At 33.6% G+C, this 15155-nt stretch overlaps 3 protein-coding genes across 6 annotated transcripts; 2 read left to right on the plus strand and 1 right to left on the minus strand.

Moving 5' to 3' along the window:
• The first annotated feature begins 1765 nt into the window (after positions 1–1765).
• LOC101222926 (hypothetical protein) lies at positions 1766–6700 on the plus strand. 3 transcript variants are annotated; one of them, XM_031884999.1, is made up of 15 exons: positions 1766–2063; positions 3223–3305; positions 3396–3507; positions 3624–3779; positions 4728–4832; positions 4910–4993; positions 5075–5190; positions 5270–5371; positions 5454–5567; positions 5678–5734; positions 5832–5898; positions 5983–6036; positions 6132–6206; positions 6293–6328; positions 6462–6700. In XM_031884999.1, exons 2-15 carry the CDS (start codon positions 3286–3288, stop codon positions 6573–6575), a joined length of 1212 nt encoding a protein of 403 aa, XP_031740859.1. In that variant the 5' UTR covers positions 1766–2063; positions 3223–3285; the 3' UTR covers positions 6576–6700. The 3 variants fall into 3 exon arrangements, with proteins under 3 accessions (XP_031740859.1, XP_031740858.1, XP_011655601.1); XM_031884998.1 differs by lacking the exon at positions 1766–2063 and adding an exon at positions 2402–2534 and having other exon boundaries at positions 3221–3305; XM_011657299.2 differs by lacking the exon at positions 1766–2063 and adding an exon at positions 2703–2966 and having other exon boundaries at positions 3221–3305.
• Positions 6701–8708: 2008 nt separating this feature from the next.
• Positions 8709–10237, plus strand: LOC101214299 (probable E3 ubiquitin-protein ligase XERICO). Its single transcript, XM_011657300.2, has one exon. It carries the CDS (start codon positions 8986–8988, stop codon positions 9400–9402), a length of 417 nt encoding a protein of 138 aa, XP_011655602.1. The 5' UTR covers positions 8709–8985; the 3' UTR covers positions 9403–10237.
• A 1595-nt stretch (positions 10238–11832) lies between these two features.
• On the minus strand, positions 11833–14886 carry LOC101222690 (hypothetical protein). 2 transcript variants are annotated; one of them, NM_001308853.1, is given in 5 exon segments: positions 11862–12959; positions 12961–12968; positions 12971–13372; positions 14152–14435; positions 14479–14877. In NM_001308853.1, coding segments are annotated over 4 exon segments (1176 nt in total). In that variant the 5' UTR covers positions 14233–14435; positions 14479–14877; the 3' UTR covers positions 11862–12274.
• Between the last annotated feature and the right edge of the window lie 269 nt (positions 14887–15155).

Raw genomic sequence — 15155 nt, forward strand, 5'->3', positions numbered from 1 at the left:
TAACTCGTTGGAGATTGAACTTTAAATTAAATTGTCAAAAGATGAAATCTTTAAACACGATAACAAAATTAATTTAAAGACTACAAAAGCTTGAACCACCGTATATCGTTCATAGAAATATTTTCGAGATTAGATTGTTTACATAAGCCATCAGTTGGCTAAAGAATATAAATGACCTTTATCTAATTTTGAAAATAAAAATAGAAAGGAAAGGTTTGAAAATTGAATGTTACTCAACATTCATGATAAATTATTTTGTTCCCTGTAAATTTTGATAGGAAGAAAAAAATATCAAACCATCCATAGTAATAACAACAAATAAAAAATAAAAACATGAATAAATTTCTATCACGGGTATACACATCAATATACTATTATCAACCTCTATTAATAGTAGATTTATATCGTCTATATACTTCTATCACTTTATAAATTTGTACCAATTTCTATCGATGTTGATATATTTCTCTCAACGTAGAAAACATAATAGAAAAGATTAAAATAAACAAAAAGAACCCTACAAAATAACAACAAAGATAAAAAGCAAGTCCATAGTCTGCCAAACAAGATACACAAGTATAACTAAGAAACCTATCAACTCTTTATTTATGAATTAATATTTATAAAAGGATGAATCTAGCTATATGAAATATTAATGTTAATTCAGTTTATATACACACTAATGTGACGTACCTATATACATGTATTATCAAATTAATGGTTTGAAGAACGTTGTTAAAAATCTTTAAAGCAAAACCTTTTAAATGATTATACTTTTAATTAAACTAGTAATTCAATAAATACATGTATATATCACATACATTTGTAGTAAAGTTTAAGATGCAACCTAATTATAAAAGATTGAAAATACAACTATAAGTAAAAATGTCAAAACTAAATTCATGGAAGAGAATAAAGACTTGATTATTGTCTTTTTAATTTCAAACTTTAATTTAATTGTTTTCATTTATTGGATGGTTTTAATTCTTATAGTGAAATTTTCATTTTCAAAGTTGCTAAAACACTATTTAAATCAATTAAATATTATACAAATATATAGACCCATAACCCTAGGAATTAAAACCATCAATCAAATTCATATTTGAAAGTTAATAACAAAAAATTCAGGTTGGTTTGGATTATTTCAAGTGATTCCATCAACAAATTAATTCATAAGTTCTTATTTATTTAAACTCAATCAAATTCAAAATAAGGTGATAATCTAATCTAACCTAACCAATTTGGTTTTTCTAACGTCTTAACAAAAAGAAAAAGAAAGCTTCTAAATTACTAAGTGGTTGAAAAATGGTTAAAATTGTATAATCAAATAAGTGTAAATCTTTTTTCAAAACAAAATAAACAAACTTATATTTTAAACCAAACAAATTTCCAAAAATACAGAATCCTCCACCCCAATAATGCAGATTTAATTAATATTAACATCGAATTTAAAAACAATAAAAAGTGATAATTAGTTTATTTGTTTGAAATATAAATTTTAAAAAAATAGAACAAAGAAAATATGAACTACATTTGTCAAATATGCATATATTTTATGTCACAAAAACCGGCGATGGTAATCGGTTTATAATTTTATAAATTTTAATACAATCTCATTTTATTTATTTTTAGATTTAGTACTTTTGGATATTTGAAATGTCAATAATACCCCTATCTAAAAACAAAAAAAAAAAAATCGCTATTTAACTAATTTTCTTCCCAAAAAAAGAAGAAAATAAACAACTGATTAAAAAAACGAAAAAAGAATAAAAAAAAAGGAATTTGCAAAAACCCCTTTTCTGTCCCGCTACTGTAACAGCAGAAACCTTAATTAGAAAGGCCTTGAAAGGTTTTAGCGTGAACAAATACACATGAACACACCTTTCATTTCAATTTGTTAACACCTCATTCCTCCTCTTCCTCTCCCGCTCAACAATTTCTTCTCTCTTCTTCAACTCCTTTTTCACACCCCAACGCCCTGGCGATCTCTGAAGAAGGATTTTCCTCGTGATTCCGAGGTCGCGGAACAGATCTTTGTCGTTTTTTGATTCTTTTTATTTGGTAACTTCTTCTTCTTTTTTTTTTTTCTTTTTAATTCTCTCTTCTCTATTTCATTTCTCTAATTCGAAATGGAAAACGTATAGTGCTGAAAGGTTTTTTTTCTTAAGTAATCAGTGTTCTACAATCACCTCCCAGTAATTGCTGTTTAAGTTGATTCTTCGTTTTTAAATCTTTAAGTTACTTCAGCTTTAAGGTATGGAGTTTTGTGAGTTTTTTTGTTTTTGTTTTTTGTTTGATCGTTGACTTGTTTAATTATATATGCTAGTTGCCTGTAGCTAATTATTGCTGGATTAACTTCTGTACTGGCTGTATTTTGTGGTACTATTGGAATGGAGTTTATTTATTCTTGGTAATAGCGGAGACTTTGGGATCTCCATGAATGTCAAAGAATTTGTTCTGAAGTTTTGAGCTAACTTTATGTTTGGGTTTTTGGTTTTAAATCGATTCTCTTTGTATCTTTAATTGGACGCAAGGTTAGTTTTTTTTTCTTTCGTTTGTTGTCTTTCTAATTTTTTGTTTTACCAAATTAATTGAAAAATGTGCCTCAAGACTCGAGATCGTCTTTTTGTCAAGTTGTTCATATTGAGTTTAATTGTGTAAATCAGAAAAGCCGGATTTTGGGTGCTTGATTCTTCTCTTCTGTTGATTTACTCAAAGGAAGCACATGTGTGATTGCTTAAGAGAGTCTCTAGTATAAGTTAGACAATGAAAGAGCACATGGTTGCGGAGTTTTCTTTGTTTAAGGTTTACATGTATGCGTTGAACATCCAAGAGTAGGGAAAAGAGAGAAATCGTTAAATGGAGGAGTTAAATGGAGGGGAAGAGGGGAAGAGCCTCGCTTTATAGAGTACTTGTGAAATTTTATAACAGAACCTGATCTACAGAGTTGTTTCAGCTTTTGTTGTGTGAGTTTTAGCACTGCAATCATAAGTTCTTTTGATCTTAAACGTACTTTGTTTACTTTCCATAGAAATTATGACTATGCACTGCAGCCACAAATTAGTCTTTCATGTCTGTAGGATTTTCAAATTTGGATTTCATTTGCAGCATATTTAGACACATCTCTCTATTCATGTGGTTTAAATTTTCCATCCTCTGTCATGGAATGCCTTCGTTGTCTCTTGTTTCTAACGTAAGTCTATTTTTCTCTATCATACAGGTCCATTCTCACTTTGTACATCTTTGACTAAGATCAACTTTACAACTTGGAAGATTGTAGATAACATGGGAATCCTTTATCGCAGGTGCATTATGTGATAATTTAATTGGAAAAATCAACACATTTTTTTATTTCTTGTGTACTGACCTGTAAACCTGCATTTTTTTTGTTTCAGTTCTGTGAATAGAAAGCCAAACGATAGCATGAGGCTTATTATAATAACTTTTATGGGAGTATTTTTGGGCTTTTTGATAGGAATATCTTTCCCAACATTATCACTAACAAAGGTTGGTGTTGAAGTCTTAATGCTCGTTAAATTTCTTCTCTTTGCATAACTATTTGATATAGATTCTTGGGTATATACTAAATCACATATGTGCCCTTTGTTTAATGATATTGGCAGCTAGGTATCCCCTCCGGTCTTATCCCAAAAATTGATGAGATGTATAATACTGACATAAAAGCAGGCTCATCTACCCAAACATCTCAAAACTTTCCATCTACAACAACTGGTAGTGGAGACAAGAATAATTCTCACAATCGGAATGGTACCTCAGAGGTATAGTTTTTCCTAAATACTTACTTTCAAGTTTTGATGAATTATAACCTTTTGGCTATTGATGACCTATTTTATGGTTTCTTAATTATATGTTTGGTGTTAGACCCATAAATTTCATGCAAAGCAATTTTATTACTGGTTTGATCATTCCAAATAATTTTGTGGACTTTGTTGCCTGTTTTAAGTTGAAGTATTTGACCCCGCTGGTACTTTGAAGAATAATGTTCAGATTTAACAGGCTGGCTGCAAGCCTACAACATAAATGTGGTAAATGCTTTAGAAGGTGAATTAGCTAAAGGTTAGGATGAAGGCCGACCATTGCTGTTAAAAGAACCTAGGCCATAGTAACACCCCCTTGTGCCCACGGCCTAGCATCGCAGTGTAAATAGGCCATTCTGTCATTGTCTGCCAATAAACAAGATTTAAGCTAGGCCATATTTTTCGAAATTGACCTTCTACGCATCCTTTTTCTTCCTCTGATTACTAGTTTATTGGCTTAAGTTTTTTAAGGTTCTAGTAAAACATGGTAGGGGATGGATGACTTAAGTATGCAGGGATCCTTACTGAACTAAATAGTTATGACTAGACAAGACTTGCCTTTTGAAATCTTTCCCTTCCATATAAAGAAACCTGTCACTCATGAACTTTATGATAATATCACAATTTTGGAGTTTGGGCTCCTTTACTTCAAATTATTTGCATAGTGGGAGCATGAGAATATTGACTTTCTATGAATATGTTATTTCAACTTCTTGATCTAGACAAGCTTCTTTAAAAAAAAATTGTGTATCTATATTGCTATCGGCTATTACTTGTATTTGGTCTTCAGTAACTTGAAAACCTGGTATGATCAAAACATCAAAGCAGGTGCTTCATTATTTTTCTTTATATAGTTTATTTGCCTCAGGCTCATGCATCCTACTTTCATCTAAATATGATATCATGCAGATTTGGGTTCCATCAAATCCTAGGGGAGCTGAAAGACTAGCCCCAGGAATTGTTGCAGCTGAGTCAGACTTCTATCTACACAGATTGTGGGGTAATCCCCATGAGGTGTGTTTTGATTTTGCACAACATAATTAGGTTTGTTGTAGTTTCCTTGTTGTACTTAATCAGATAAATGTTTTCAGGACTTAAATACAAAACCAAATTACCTTGTGACCTTCACTGTCGGTTATAAGCAGAAGGAGAACATTGATAAAGCAGTAAAAAAGGTCCATTTCATCCCCAAAACTTTAAATATACTATCAACCTTCTCTTTGTGATCATACGAGACTGAATATGATTCCTCACAGTTTTCAGAGAACTTCACAATTCTTCTGTTTCATTACGATGGCCGAACAACAGAATGGGATGAATTTGAATGGTCGAAAAGAGCAATTCACGTGAGCGCTCGAAAGCAGAGTAAATGGTAAATATTGTTCTGTTACAATGAATGTAATAAAATTTTTGCTGCATATTAGATGACAATTTTAAATCTTGCTTTGAAGGTGGTATGCCAAGCGATTTTTGCACCCTGACATTGTGGCACCTTATGACTACATCTTTATGTGGGATGAAGACTTGGGAGTTGAGAACTTCGATGCTGAAGAGTGAGTTATTTACAGATGAGCTTAAAAGACACCTGCCTTCTTTCAAATGTCTAACACTCCTATTAATCCTCTTTCAATCCAGGTATATAAAGTTGGTGAGAAAGCATGGCTTGGAAATTTCACAACCTGGTTTGGAACCTACCAGAGGGTTAACATGGCAGATGACAAAGAAAAGGGATGGTCTTGAAGTTCACAAGTAAGACTCATGAAACAACTGTGTTCACTTTCCTTAAATATCTGCATTGTGAAAATCATTCAACTAAACCTGAAATTATACCATCATTGGTTTCTGTGAATTTCGTGCAGAGATACGGCGGAAAGGCCAGGATGGTGCACTGAGCCAAATTTGCCTCCTTGTGCCGCGTAAGATTCCCCCAGAAGAAGAATGTGAATGCTACCCTATCTGATTTTTTCTTCAGCTGATAGAGTATTAACATCTGTCCTTGTTTCCTTCCAACAGTTTCGTAGAAATCATGGCTCCAGTTTTCTCACGAGAAGCTTGGCGTTGCGTCTGGTATATGATTCAAGTAAGAACCAACTCCATTCCTGTCAAAACTTAACTTCACCGCAGTCCAAATGGTTTCTCTAATTCCTGTTACATGGATCTGCAGAACGATTTAATACATGGCTGGGGCCTTGATTTTGCCGTTAGAAAATGTGTAGAGGTCTGTACTCAACTCTCTCCTATATTTTGACGGTACTGTTTTGTTGCTAATTTACCATAGACTTTTTCTAACACACAAAATTGTCCAATAATCAGCCTGCACATGAGAAGATTGGAGTCGTTGACTCTCAGTGGATCGTTCATCAAGGTCTTCCTTCACTCGGAAGCCAGGTAAACTCAAAATCTTTTCTCTCAACCACATTCCTAAAAAACAAGAGAGTCCAAATACTAATCCAGTTTCTTGTTTTTCTCTGCAGGGAGAAACTCAAAATGGGAAAGCGCCATGGCAAGGGGTACTCTCTCTCTCTCTCTTTCACACTTAGATGTTGTGAACTCACATCACACAAACAAAAGTTAAAAGTTGAAGACTAAGTTGCTTAATTCGAACTAATGATAGCTTATAATTTTGTGTATTTTGATTATCAGGTAAGAGAAAGGTGTCGAAAAGAGTGGACAATGTTTCAAAGTCGGTTAGCAAATGCGGAGAAAGCGTATTTCAAGTCATTGGGGATTGATCCTTCAAATTCACCCAAACAGTAGGACTCACTTAGATTTTTTACATCCGTTATTAGCCACAATATTCCCTTACCATTTCTCACTCCGTTGTGTAAATTCGTTAAACATCATAATAATAATTAGAATCTTTGAGCTTTTACATTATATTATTTTTCTCTTATTTCTAATAGTTAGATCATATAATATTAACTTTTATCTTCATCCCTTAACTTAAGTTTCTGCATTAGTTAGTTATTTAACATAGTATACACACATTGGTCTAAGAAATTTCGTTTTCAACTATCTTTTTCTTTTGTACATTATTTATCGGATATTATAGCAACTTGAAAATTAGGTGTCAATTTGATGGAAATGATTAGATTTGAATAAGTTTTTGATCGAACATAGGGAGATAAGAAGGATTAATTTTCTTATTTTGGACACTTCACAAGTAAGATGAACTTCACAAGTAAGATGATTAAACTAATTTGGATGTTCTCGACCTATTCAAAACTAATGTTCTTTTCCCTTAACCTAACATGTTTCCTTAAAAGACTTTTAAGACTAAAATCTCAAATAAAACATACAAGTAAAAAAGTAAGGTATGCTTGCAAATAAAATAAGATTAATATAATGAAAGTTAAAAAAGTAATATCCAAATGAAATTTTGTAACCTTTTGATTGTGTTCATTGCATATTCTTGGCATAGGTACCACGTGAATGTCGTGATTCATATCATAACAAGTTTTTGAATCAATCAATAATTTAATACTTCATCAAAAGCCTTATTTCATTTTCACAAACAAACTTTTACCTCACCCAAATATTGTGTGCATTTGCATTGCTTTTAGGCTGGAAAAATGAGAGCCAAGTCAAGGCATTTCAAAAGATAAAAATTAGTATATATGCAGTTGAAACAAGAAGATGTAAGGATCTATAAACATAAACAAAAAGAAGGCTATTGCTTGCAATGGCATATATTCACATTCAAGAGTATGCCAGAAGACTACAAGTATCATCACACAGCTGTTGCTCTTTTGTCCATTGCCAGAAATGAACAATATGGGAATAAGTATTTTTAGGATAAAAACATATATCCTATAACTTTATATACATCATCACATGGCTGACTTTTACATTTTGGTTCATAAAATTGTTTTACATTATTATTGGGCAAAGTCAATGATGAAAATCTTTTTATTTCTCAGAAAGGAAAAGAAAAAATTCTCTTTTTCTTTTTTTAAATTTCATTAGACTCTTTCATCTTAAACTTACACTCCTTTTCTTTTTAGTTTAAATAAATTAAAAAATATTTGAACCGTGAACTTCTTGATCTTCAATATACACCAATATAAATTGAACTAAGCTTTTTTTTACAATCAAATTGATTTATCAAGAAAAATATAGAATGGTGCAATGTTGATTCTATTTAGAAAATGGATCAAAATATCTTTCAAACAAACAAACCACTATCGTTATTATCAAGGTTAGATACAAAACGTACCACATATTACTCAACAATCAATAAATAAATATGATTATTTTTCACTACTTTGAGCACTGTACAAAATTTTGTCTAAAATGAATCTAATAGGAAGGTTAGAAAAATCCCCAACCTTAAAACAATACCACTAATATATGAGTAATTATAATAGGTAACAATTCTATGAACATTTATAAAAAGAAAAATGCAAATATAGCAAAATTTATGAATAATAAACTTTTATAGTATCAAGGATCAATATGATCTACTATCGTTATATTTATAATATTTTTAAAATGACTTTGAAATTAAATGTTATTTTTGGGATTGTATCTAAAATAATACATAAATGGTATTTAAACTTTAATAAAATGATGATGAATCATATTATAAAAGAAGAAAAAGAAAATAAAAATGAAGGAAGAGTTAAGATTAGAAAAGAATGAATGAATAATTAAGATAAAGAAAAGAAAGTCGAAAAAGGTGAAAAGGGTGAGCCAACATGGAGCTACTCAAATCAGGAAAGTTCCTAAAACGTCATCATCATCTCCACCACGTGTCACTTACAAATTGGTGGTTTCAATTTCATACTGACACGTGGCGATACAGATGTTCCCTTCATTCTTCCCAATGTGTTTTTTAAACTCTAACACTCAATCAAAACACCACACGTATCACCTCTTCTTTCCTCTCTTACCTCAACCCCATCCCTAACCCAACTAACCATGGTTAACCATTCATGCTTATATAACCTCAGTCAATGTATAAATTCTATATTTCTCTTCTTCCCCCAACCATTTGGATACATACATATATACATACATACACACATATTTGCATTTTGGGCTCTTTTTTCTTCTTCTTTCTTCCTTCTTAAGCCTCAAAACCAACCTATTTCTTCAACCTTGAAACAGATAGAACAATAAAAAGAAAAGAAGAAAAAAGTTTCAAATTTTGAGGTGTTTTTTGAAGATGGGTCTCTCAAATTTTCCTCCTTCAGCTGAAGGGGTGTTGCTGTTGCCAGTTTTAGTGATGAACACTGTAATGTCAATGGCGTTTTTGAAGAATTTTGTGAGATCTGTTATACAAATGATGAGTGCCAGTGGGAATTCTTCGAGTTCTGAGGAAGAATACGATTGGGAAAATAGAAGAGAAAGAAGGATTTCAATTACTCAGTTCAAAACTTTGGGGCAAAGCTTCAATGGGGAAACAGAGGAGGAGTTTGTTTCGAGGTGTGTTATGGCAGAGTGTTGTGTTTGTCTTTGTAGGTTTGAAGCTGATGAAGAAGTTAGTGAGTTGTCTTGTAAGCATTTTTTTCATAAAGCTTGTCTTTCTAAGTGGTTTGATAATAAGCACTTTACTTGTCCTCTTTGTCGCTCTATCGAATAATGTTTTTAACAATTTTAGGGGTTTTTTTTAAAAAAATTTCTTTCTCTATCTCTCTTCCTATTTCATTTTGAGTGAAAGAGGATGAAGTTTTGAAACTGCTAAGTGATATATAATTAAATTCACTATACCTACCCATTGTAGTTTAAGTTTTTGGGTACTGGTGATTTATGTTCAAGTCGTGTAATATCATTTCCTCTTTGAACAAAAAAATTGTTCGTATCTCAAGCTATGAAAAAGTGATTTAAGAGCAATACCAACACTTTGTTACTTTGTATTTGTAGTATTAAAATAGGTGGGGGATAGTGGAAGTGTTTCTTTTTCTTTTTTCAGATAAATCATTTACTGTTTTATTAAACTCCTAGCCATGCTAAAAAAAATACCCATAGAGACCAATTTAGAATTAAAAAGGATTCTAAATTTCTTAGAGGAGTTGGGCAGTAGCATAAAAGAAAGAAGAGTAAAAGCAAGGAGGTTTAATTGGCTTGGAGCAATTGGGTAGTCACATTAGAGGCAATTCCAAAGGTGGGACCTTTTTTCTCTTTTTTTGTCTCAAGTAAAAAATCTGGTTCAGAACTCATTCATGATTCAACACAAGAAATGGTATGTGCTGGCCAAATTGATGACCAGAAGTTCAGGAATGGGGCCTTGTTGGGGTACACAATTAGAGGAGAATTTGTGTCAAATGTTTTGTTACTTTCTCTATCTATCCACAAAGATTTGAAACTTGTCTGTACTTACTTATATTGAACCTTGAAGAATGATCTGCAACGAACCAGATGTGTCTTTCTTGTATCTATTTGATTTGATATCCCAAATATGGAGCTGTTTAATTCCACCATCATGCTTCAATTCTTTTCTAAAGTGTTATCAAATCAAACAAATAAAAATAAGCAAAAAAACAAAAGAAAAAAAAGAGTAGAAAATCATATAAAGATTTACAGTGTTTACTAATAATTGGTTAGGTCTACAGGATCTACAGGATCAAAATGATTGATGGCATAAATATGACATGTATGAATACAACTCTGATTCAAAACATTAACCTTATGACAAATATCCAATCTTATTGGAACCCTGAAATTCTTGGCCACTCATTTGAAGCAGTAATATAAATGAAGATCTTAAGTTAAATAACTTCTTTGATATGAGTGACTGTCTATAACCCAAAAGAAACTGTCATCTTCATGGCCCAAACAGACAGACCTGAAACCTTTGGCCAATTAGAAAGAAATAATAACATAATGGTATATGAAGTCCACAGTTTAATTATTTTTTATAATTCTCATAGTCAGTGCCATAAAAAGACTAACATAAACAGTCTGTATTATTGCTGGAACTTTGAAATGTTCACATAGGAACTATAAATATTTTAACAATTGCAAGGAGCTCTGTAGCATCAGAGCATTATTGGGTCTTGTGAATATCACCAATTGGAACAGTTTGTTTCTATTAGAATTTAGAAGTCAATAGACATCTGGTTTTGCTTCAGCCTAATGAACTCTTCGGCCTCATCATTGATATCATCCGTGTAGAAATGAGCATGGTGGTGTTTAGAAGTCTTGTGAACATCAGATACCTTGTTATTGCCGTAGCTGAATGTTACGTGAGGTTTTTGGTTTTTGTGGTACTTTCGAGTCTCGAGCACAGAGTCAGAAATGTAGCCACCATAGTCATCTGAGGAATGAGTTCCATGATCAACGTTGAACTTGAGCTTAGAATTTCTAAAAGACATTTCTAATCGGCTAGAGAAGCAAATATGATGGTTTCTTTTTTGTGAATGTATATTTGAATGCCTCGTAAAGTGGTCATGTAAAGAACAATTTTATTCCATGAGGATGAGATTTGAATCCAATACCTTCTCCTCTGTTGAAAGAAGGGGTCACAGTGAGGTTTTTTCATTTTAGGTGGGAAATGAAAGAGACGTCGCTTAAAAAGCTGGGGTAAAAGTTATTCAGTTCAAGAATATCCAGAACTTTGAAAAGGCAAAATAAAGTTAAAAGCCTTTTTGTGGAATAATCAACTTGAAGAAGACACTTCTCTATTATTTACAACTCATGTAACACAGAAACAAACCTTACAAGGTTTCCATCATACCAAAAAATCTGACCAGATTTGTCTCAAGCAACTGGTTCCAAGAGTAAATTTGGTCATTTAGTTTGCAACTAGGACAGTAAATGTCCACATCAGAAATAACATGTCATTGATGGAAAACCTACCCATCAGGCAGCCTAATAAATATCCATAAGTTACAACCATGACAAAAATCTTTATATAAATAGACACTTCGTCTATGCCAGTATTCAACCGAAAAACTAAAAAATAAATGCTTGTCAAGAATGACCGTCAAATGTTTAAAAACAAAGAACATTTTCTAAGCACTTAAAAAATCATTCCAAACAAGCTCAAAGTCACAAAGACAAGATCAAGGAATGTATCAGAACGAGAATTAGAAATCAGGTCAACCGCAAATATGAATACATGATATAAATAATAGTCGTGTATACAAAATTTCCCAGTAAAGGGAAGAAAGCACAACAGCCTCAAATACAATGGCAATGCAAGGGGTTTTTCTCTAAAATATGCTGCGGCTCCTATAACAGCAAGTTCGCCCACCCAATGAATATCAAACTTCTTGAACCAAACCAACCCAAAGAAAGCAGATATCTACACATAACTTCCACCCATGGAATTAGTTCAACCGTCCAAGCAGTTACAACTTCCAAAAGAATTAACATTAGCTTATCTGGAGGCAAAAGATCACCACGGTTGCCTGTATATCGGTCAACAACTATCGGGATGGAAGGTCCACGAGGTGTCAGACAAGCCACATTGCAACTAACCTTCACAGGGAGGTAGACGCCGAAGTTAGAGATCAGCCACTCTCTCGTATGCAATTCCCAGGCAAAAGGAATTTGTAGTCTTCTGCATTTTCCAGCAGATACGATGGCAAGTGAACTGCTGAGAAGGAATGAGGAACTGGTCCCATTTTCCCAATAATTTCTTTGAAAGTGTACTCCTCAGGAAGCATGTCAAATAGGTCCGAACCCTTGCAAATAATCTTCTGAATTCTTTTGGGATTTAAGTAACTAGAGAACCTAACTCTGTCATTATGGCTGTATGCTTTCATCTTAAAGACAAAGTCGCTGATACGTCGGAAACAGAAGCTACAGTGCCACCCCGAATCTGCCAACAGGTCATCCGATTGGCGATAATGAACATACCTTGTCTTACCAGATTTGTATCTATGGACTGAAGCCCTCCAACTATTGTCATCAACATGGAACTCAAAAGAGTACAAATAGTTCTTAAGTTGTAAATGAAGAACTTCTGGTATGTCATCACACCATCTCAAGAGATTAATTGTGTGCCTGCTTGGAATTTCGTCAACATCAGACATTATCAACAAGTCATCATCAGTGATACCAGCAATTCTGAGAAGCTGATCAAGTGCAACCCGCTGAAATGCCTCTTCGACAAACGGGTTTTCCCCTTTCTTAAATCTCCCTCCAACAGTGCCATAAGTAAATCTTGACTCCACAAACTTGAATTTGTCCCTATTGCGAGCAAAGTATAATGGCTTTGGCTTCCCAGTAAATGTTGAATTTGCCTCCAGAAGAACAAACTGTGTAATGTAAGGGTAGAGTTCTTTCCATCGCAAGGTGAGCATCTCAATCTCATTACTGAACAGCACAGCATCATAAACACGTCGTGGAAATTCACGGACTTTCCAACCATGGAGTTTGCATAGGTTCTCCATAGATACATTCCCATCATAGTAGTGAGTAATCATATTGAATTCTTTAGGTGGGGATTCCCATAGCGGCCGTAAGAAGTATGAAATCTTCTGTCCGTGCAAGTAAATGATCAAGATGCATGTTGGCACCAGTGCAAAAAGAATAAGGAAGGTTTTCACATCATATCCACGAAAAATGCAGCGAAGTCTAGACATCCCCAATACTCGATTGGATTCCTGCAAACAGAAAAGAAGTCTGGTCAATATCTTAAACATCAGCAAAGATAGGAAAAAAAAAAAAAGAAAAAGGTCCACAAAACTTGGAATAATGATAAGACCAACTTCAAAATTTCCCTTCATACCAATAATCAAGCAATCAAACCAATAATGATTACGATGTACTTCAATACATTTAAACTTTAATTAGATTCTCAAAGTGTATAAAAAATTAAGTCGCATTCTCCATGGAAGAGAAATATTTCTCACAAATACCCAAAATTCTGAAGATGAATGCGAAACAATCCCAAATGTATCACCTAAAGGGCAGCCACCAGGTTTGAGACTCAAAGTTATGGCAGTAAAGATTAAATTTCAAAAATCACATCAACAAATACATTTCGACAAGGGGCAGATTTTACTCTCTGTTAAATGTTGTGTAGGAATGCCCCAGTAGGTTAGGACATTCAAAGTTCCCACAGTCAGATCTCCAGGTTAAATAAGAGCAAACCCAACACAACGGAAAAGAAACAGTAAGTTGCAAAGCTATGGCCCTCGCATTTGATAAGACAATTTCCCACCCCCCAAAAAAAACCATCCAACAAACAAATAACTACAAAGCCCTAAAATCACAAGACTCAATCAAACACCGAAGAAACAGACGGAACAAAACGTTGTTTCAAAGCATATATTCCTCGATCATCAGAAATAGCATAACAAAAATCATAAACAAAATTCCTCAACGACGGAAACAAAAACCAAGAAAAAAAAACAGATCAAAGAGCAAAAATAGCAAGTACCTGATCACAAACATCGCCACAAATATCATCAGATTTCTTGGAACAGTAATGGCCTCCACCTTCACCCATCATCCACCACATTTGTAGATGCGAAAGAAACAGAAAACCAAAAAACAACAAACTGGGTCTTCTCCTTTCGTGGGGTACGAAATTGGGTCGTGAAGGATTAAACAAACAGTGAAGTGAAGGATTAGCAAAAATGGAGAGAAACAGCGGCGGTGGCGGCGGCGGCGGCGGCGGCGAGGGCAGAGTTAAACCAGAATCAGAAAAAAGAAGAAGCGAAAATTCAGCAGATTCAGTCGAAAGCGAAGAAACGGAAAGTATTTAGGCGTTTCCCTCAACCCTTTTTGCAGTGGCTAAATATGCAGAGAGAGATCCCTAAGAATTACCGAAATGAATAGAGAAAAAAATGGGAATAATTGAGGAAGAGAGAGAGAGAGTAAAAGAAAGAGGCCAAAATCGAGGGCTAAGAATTCGAGGGCCAAGAACAAAGGCCTTCTCTATCTATCTGTCTTGGACAATGATTGCTGCCACTCTCTTTTACATACACAAATTACAACATAGAGATGAATGGAATGAAATAAAATGAAAGCAAAGCAAAGCAATAAGAAAAGGAAAAAGAGAGCCGTTTCTCTTTGTCTGTCGTCGTTGTTTTACAAAAGAGAGAGAAAATATAATGTTAATTGTAAAGGGCTTTGGGAATTTTCTTTCTCTTTGTAAAGGGTCTTTTAATTCCAGTTAGATAACGTGGGTATTAATACTGATTGTTTTGATTGTGGGCCCACGCGCTCCATTTTGACTCGCTCAAGCCGACCTCCCTCCACTGAGTCGTGACCGTGTCATGCACTTTTTTTTTTTTTTTTTTTTATTATTATTCTTTTCCTTAATTTGTTCATCTAATTTGGAAACTCATTTCGGGATTTAGGTTACGGAGGTTTTGATTATTTCTCGTTTTCCCCATTTTTACCAATTCCTTGACGGCGGAAGCCCGACTTTTACTTTAT

Source organism: Cucumis sativus, chromosome 5, assembly GCF_000004075.3.
Source record: "Cucumis sativus cultivar 9930 chromosome 5, Cucumber_9930_V3, whole genome shotgun sequence".
Taxonomy (NCBI): domain Eukaryota; kingdom Viridiplantae; phylum Streptophyta; class Magnoliopsida; order Cucurbitales; family Cucurbitaceae; genus Cucumis; species Cucumis sativus.

Coding starts and splice junctions, on each gene's coding strand:
- LOC101222926 (XM_031884999.1), top strand. CDS start 3,286: ATGGGAATCCTTTATCGCAG. Junction 3,306..3,395: donor ATGGGAATCCTTTATCGCAG/GTGCATTATGTG, acceptor TTTTTGTTTCAG/TTCTGTGAATAGAAAGCCAA. Junction 5,899..5,982: donor GCGTCTGGTATATGATTCAA/GTAAGAACCAAC, acceptor ATGGATCTGCAG/AACGATTTAATACATGGCTG.
- LOC101214299 (XM_011657300.2), top strand. CDS start 8,986: ATGGGTCTCTCAAATTTTCCTCCTTCAGCTGAAGGGGTGTTGCTGTTG.
- LOC101222690 (XM_004135227.3), bottom strand. CDS start 14,232: ATGTGGTGGATGATGGGTGAAGGTGGAGGCCATTACTGTTCCAAGAAA. Junction 13,373..14,151: donor GTGGCGATGTTTGTGATCAG/GTACTTGCTATT, acceptor TTCTGTTTGCAG/GAATCCAATCGAGTATTGGG.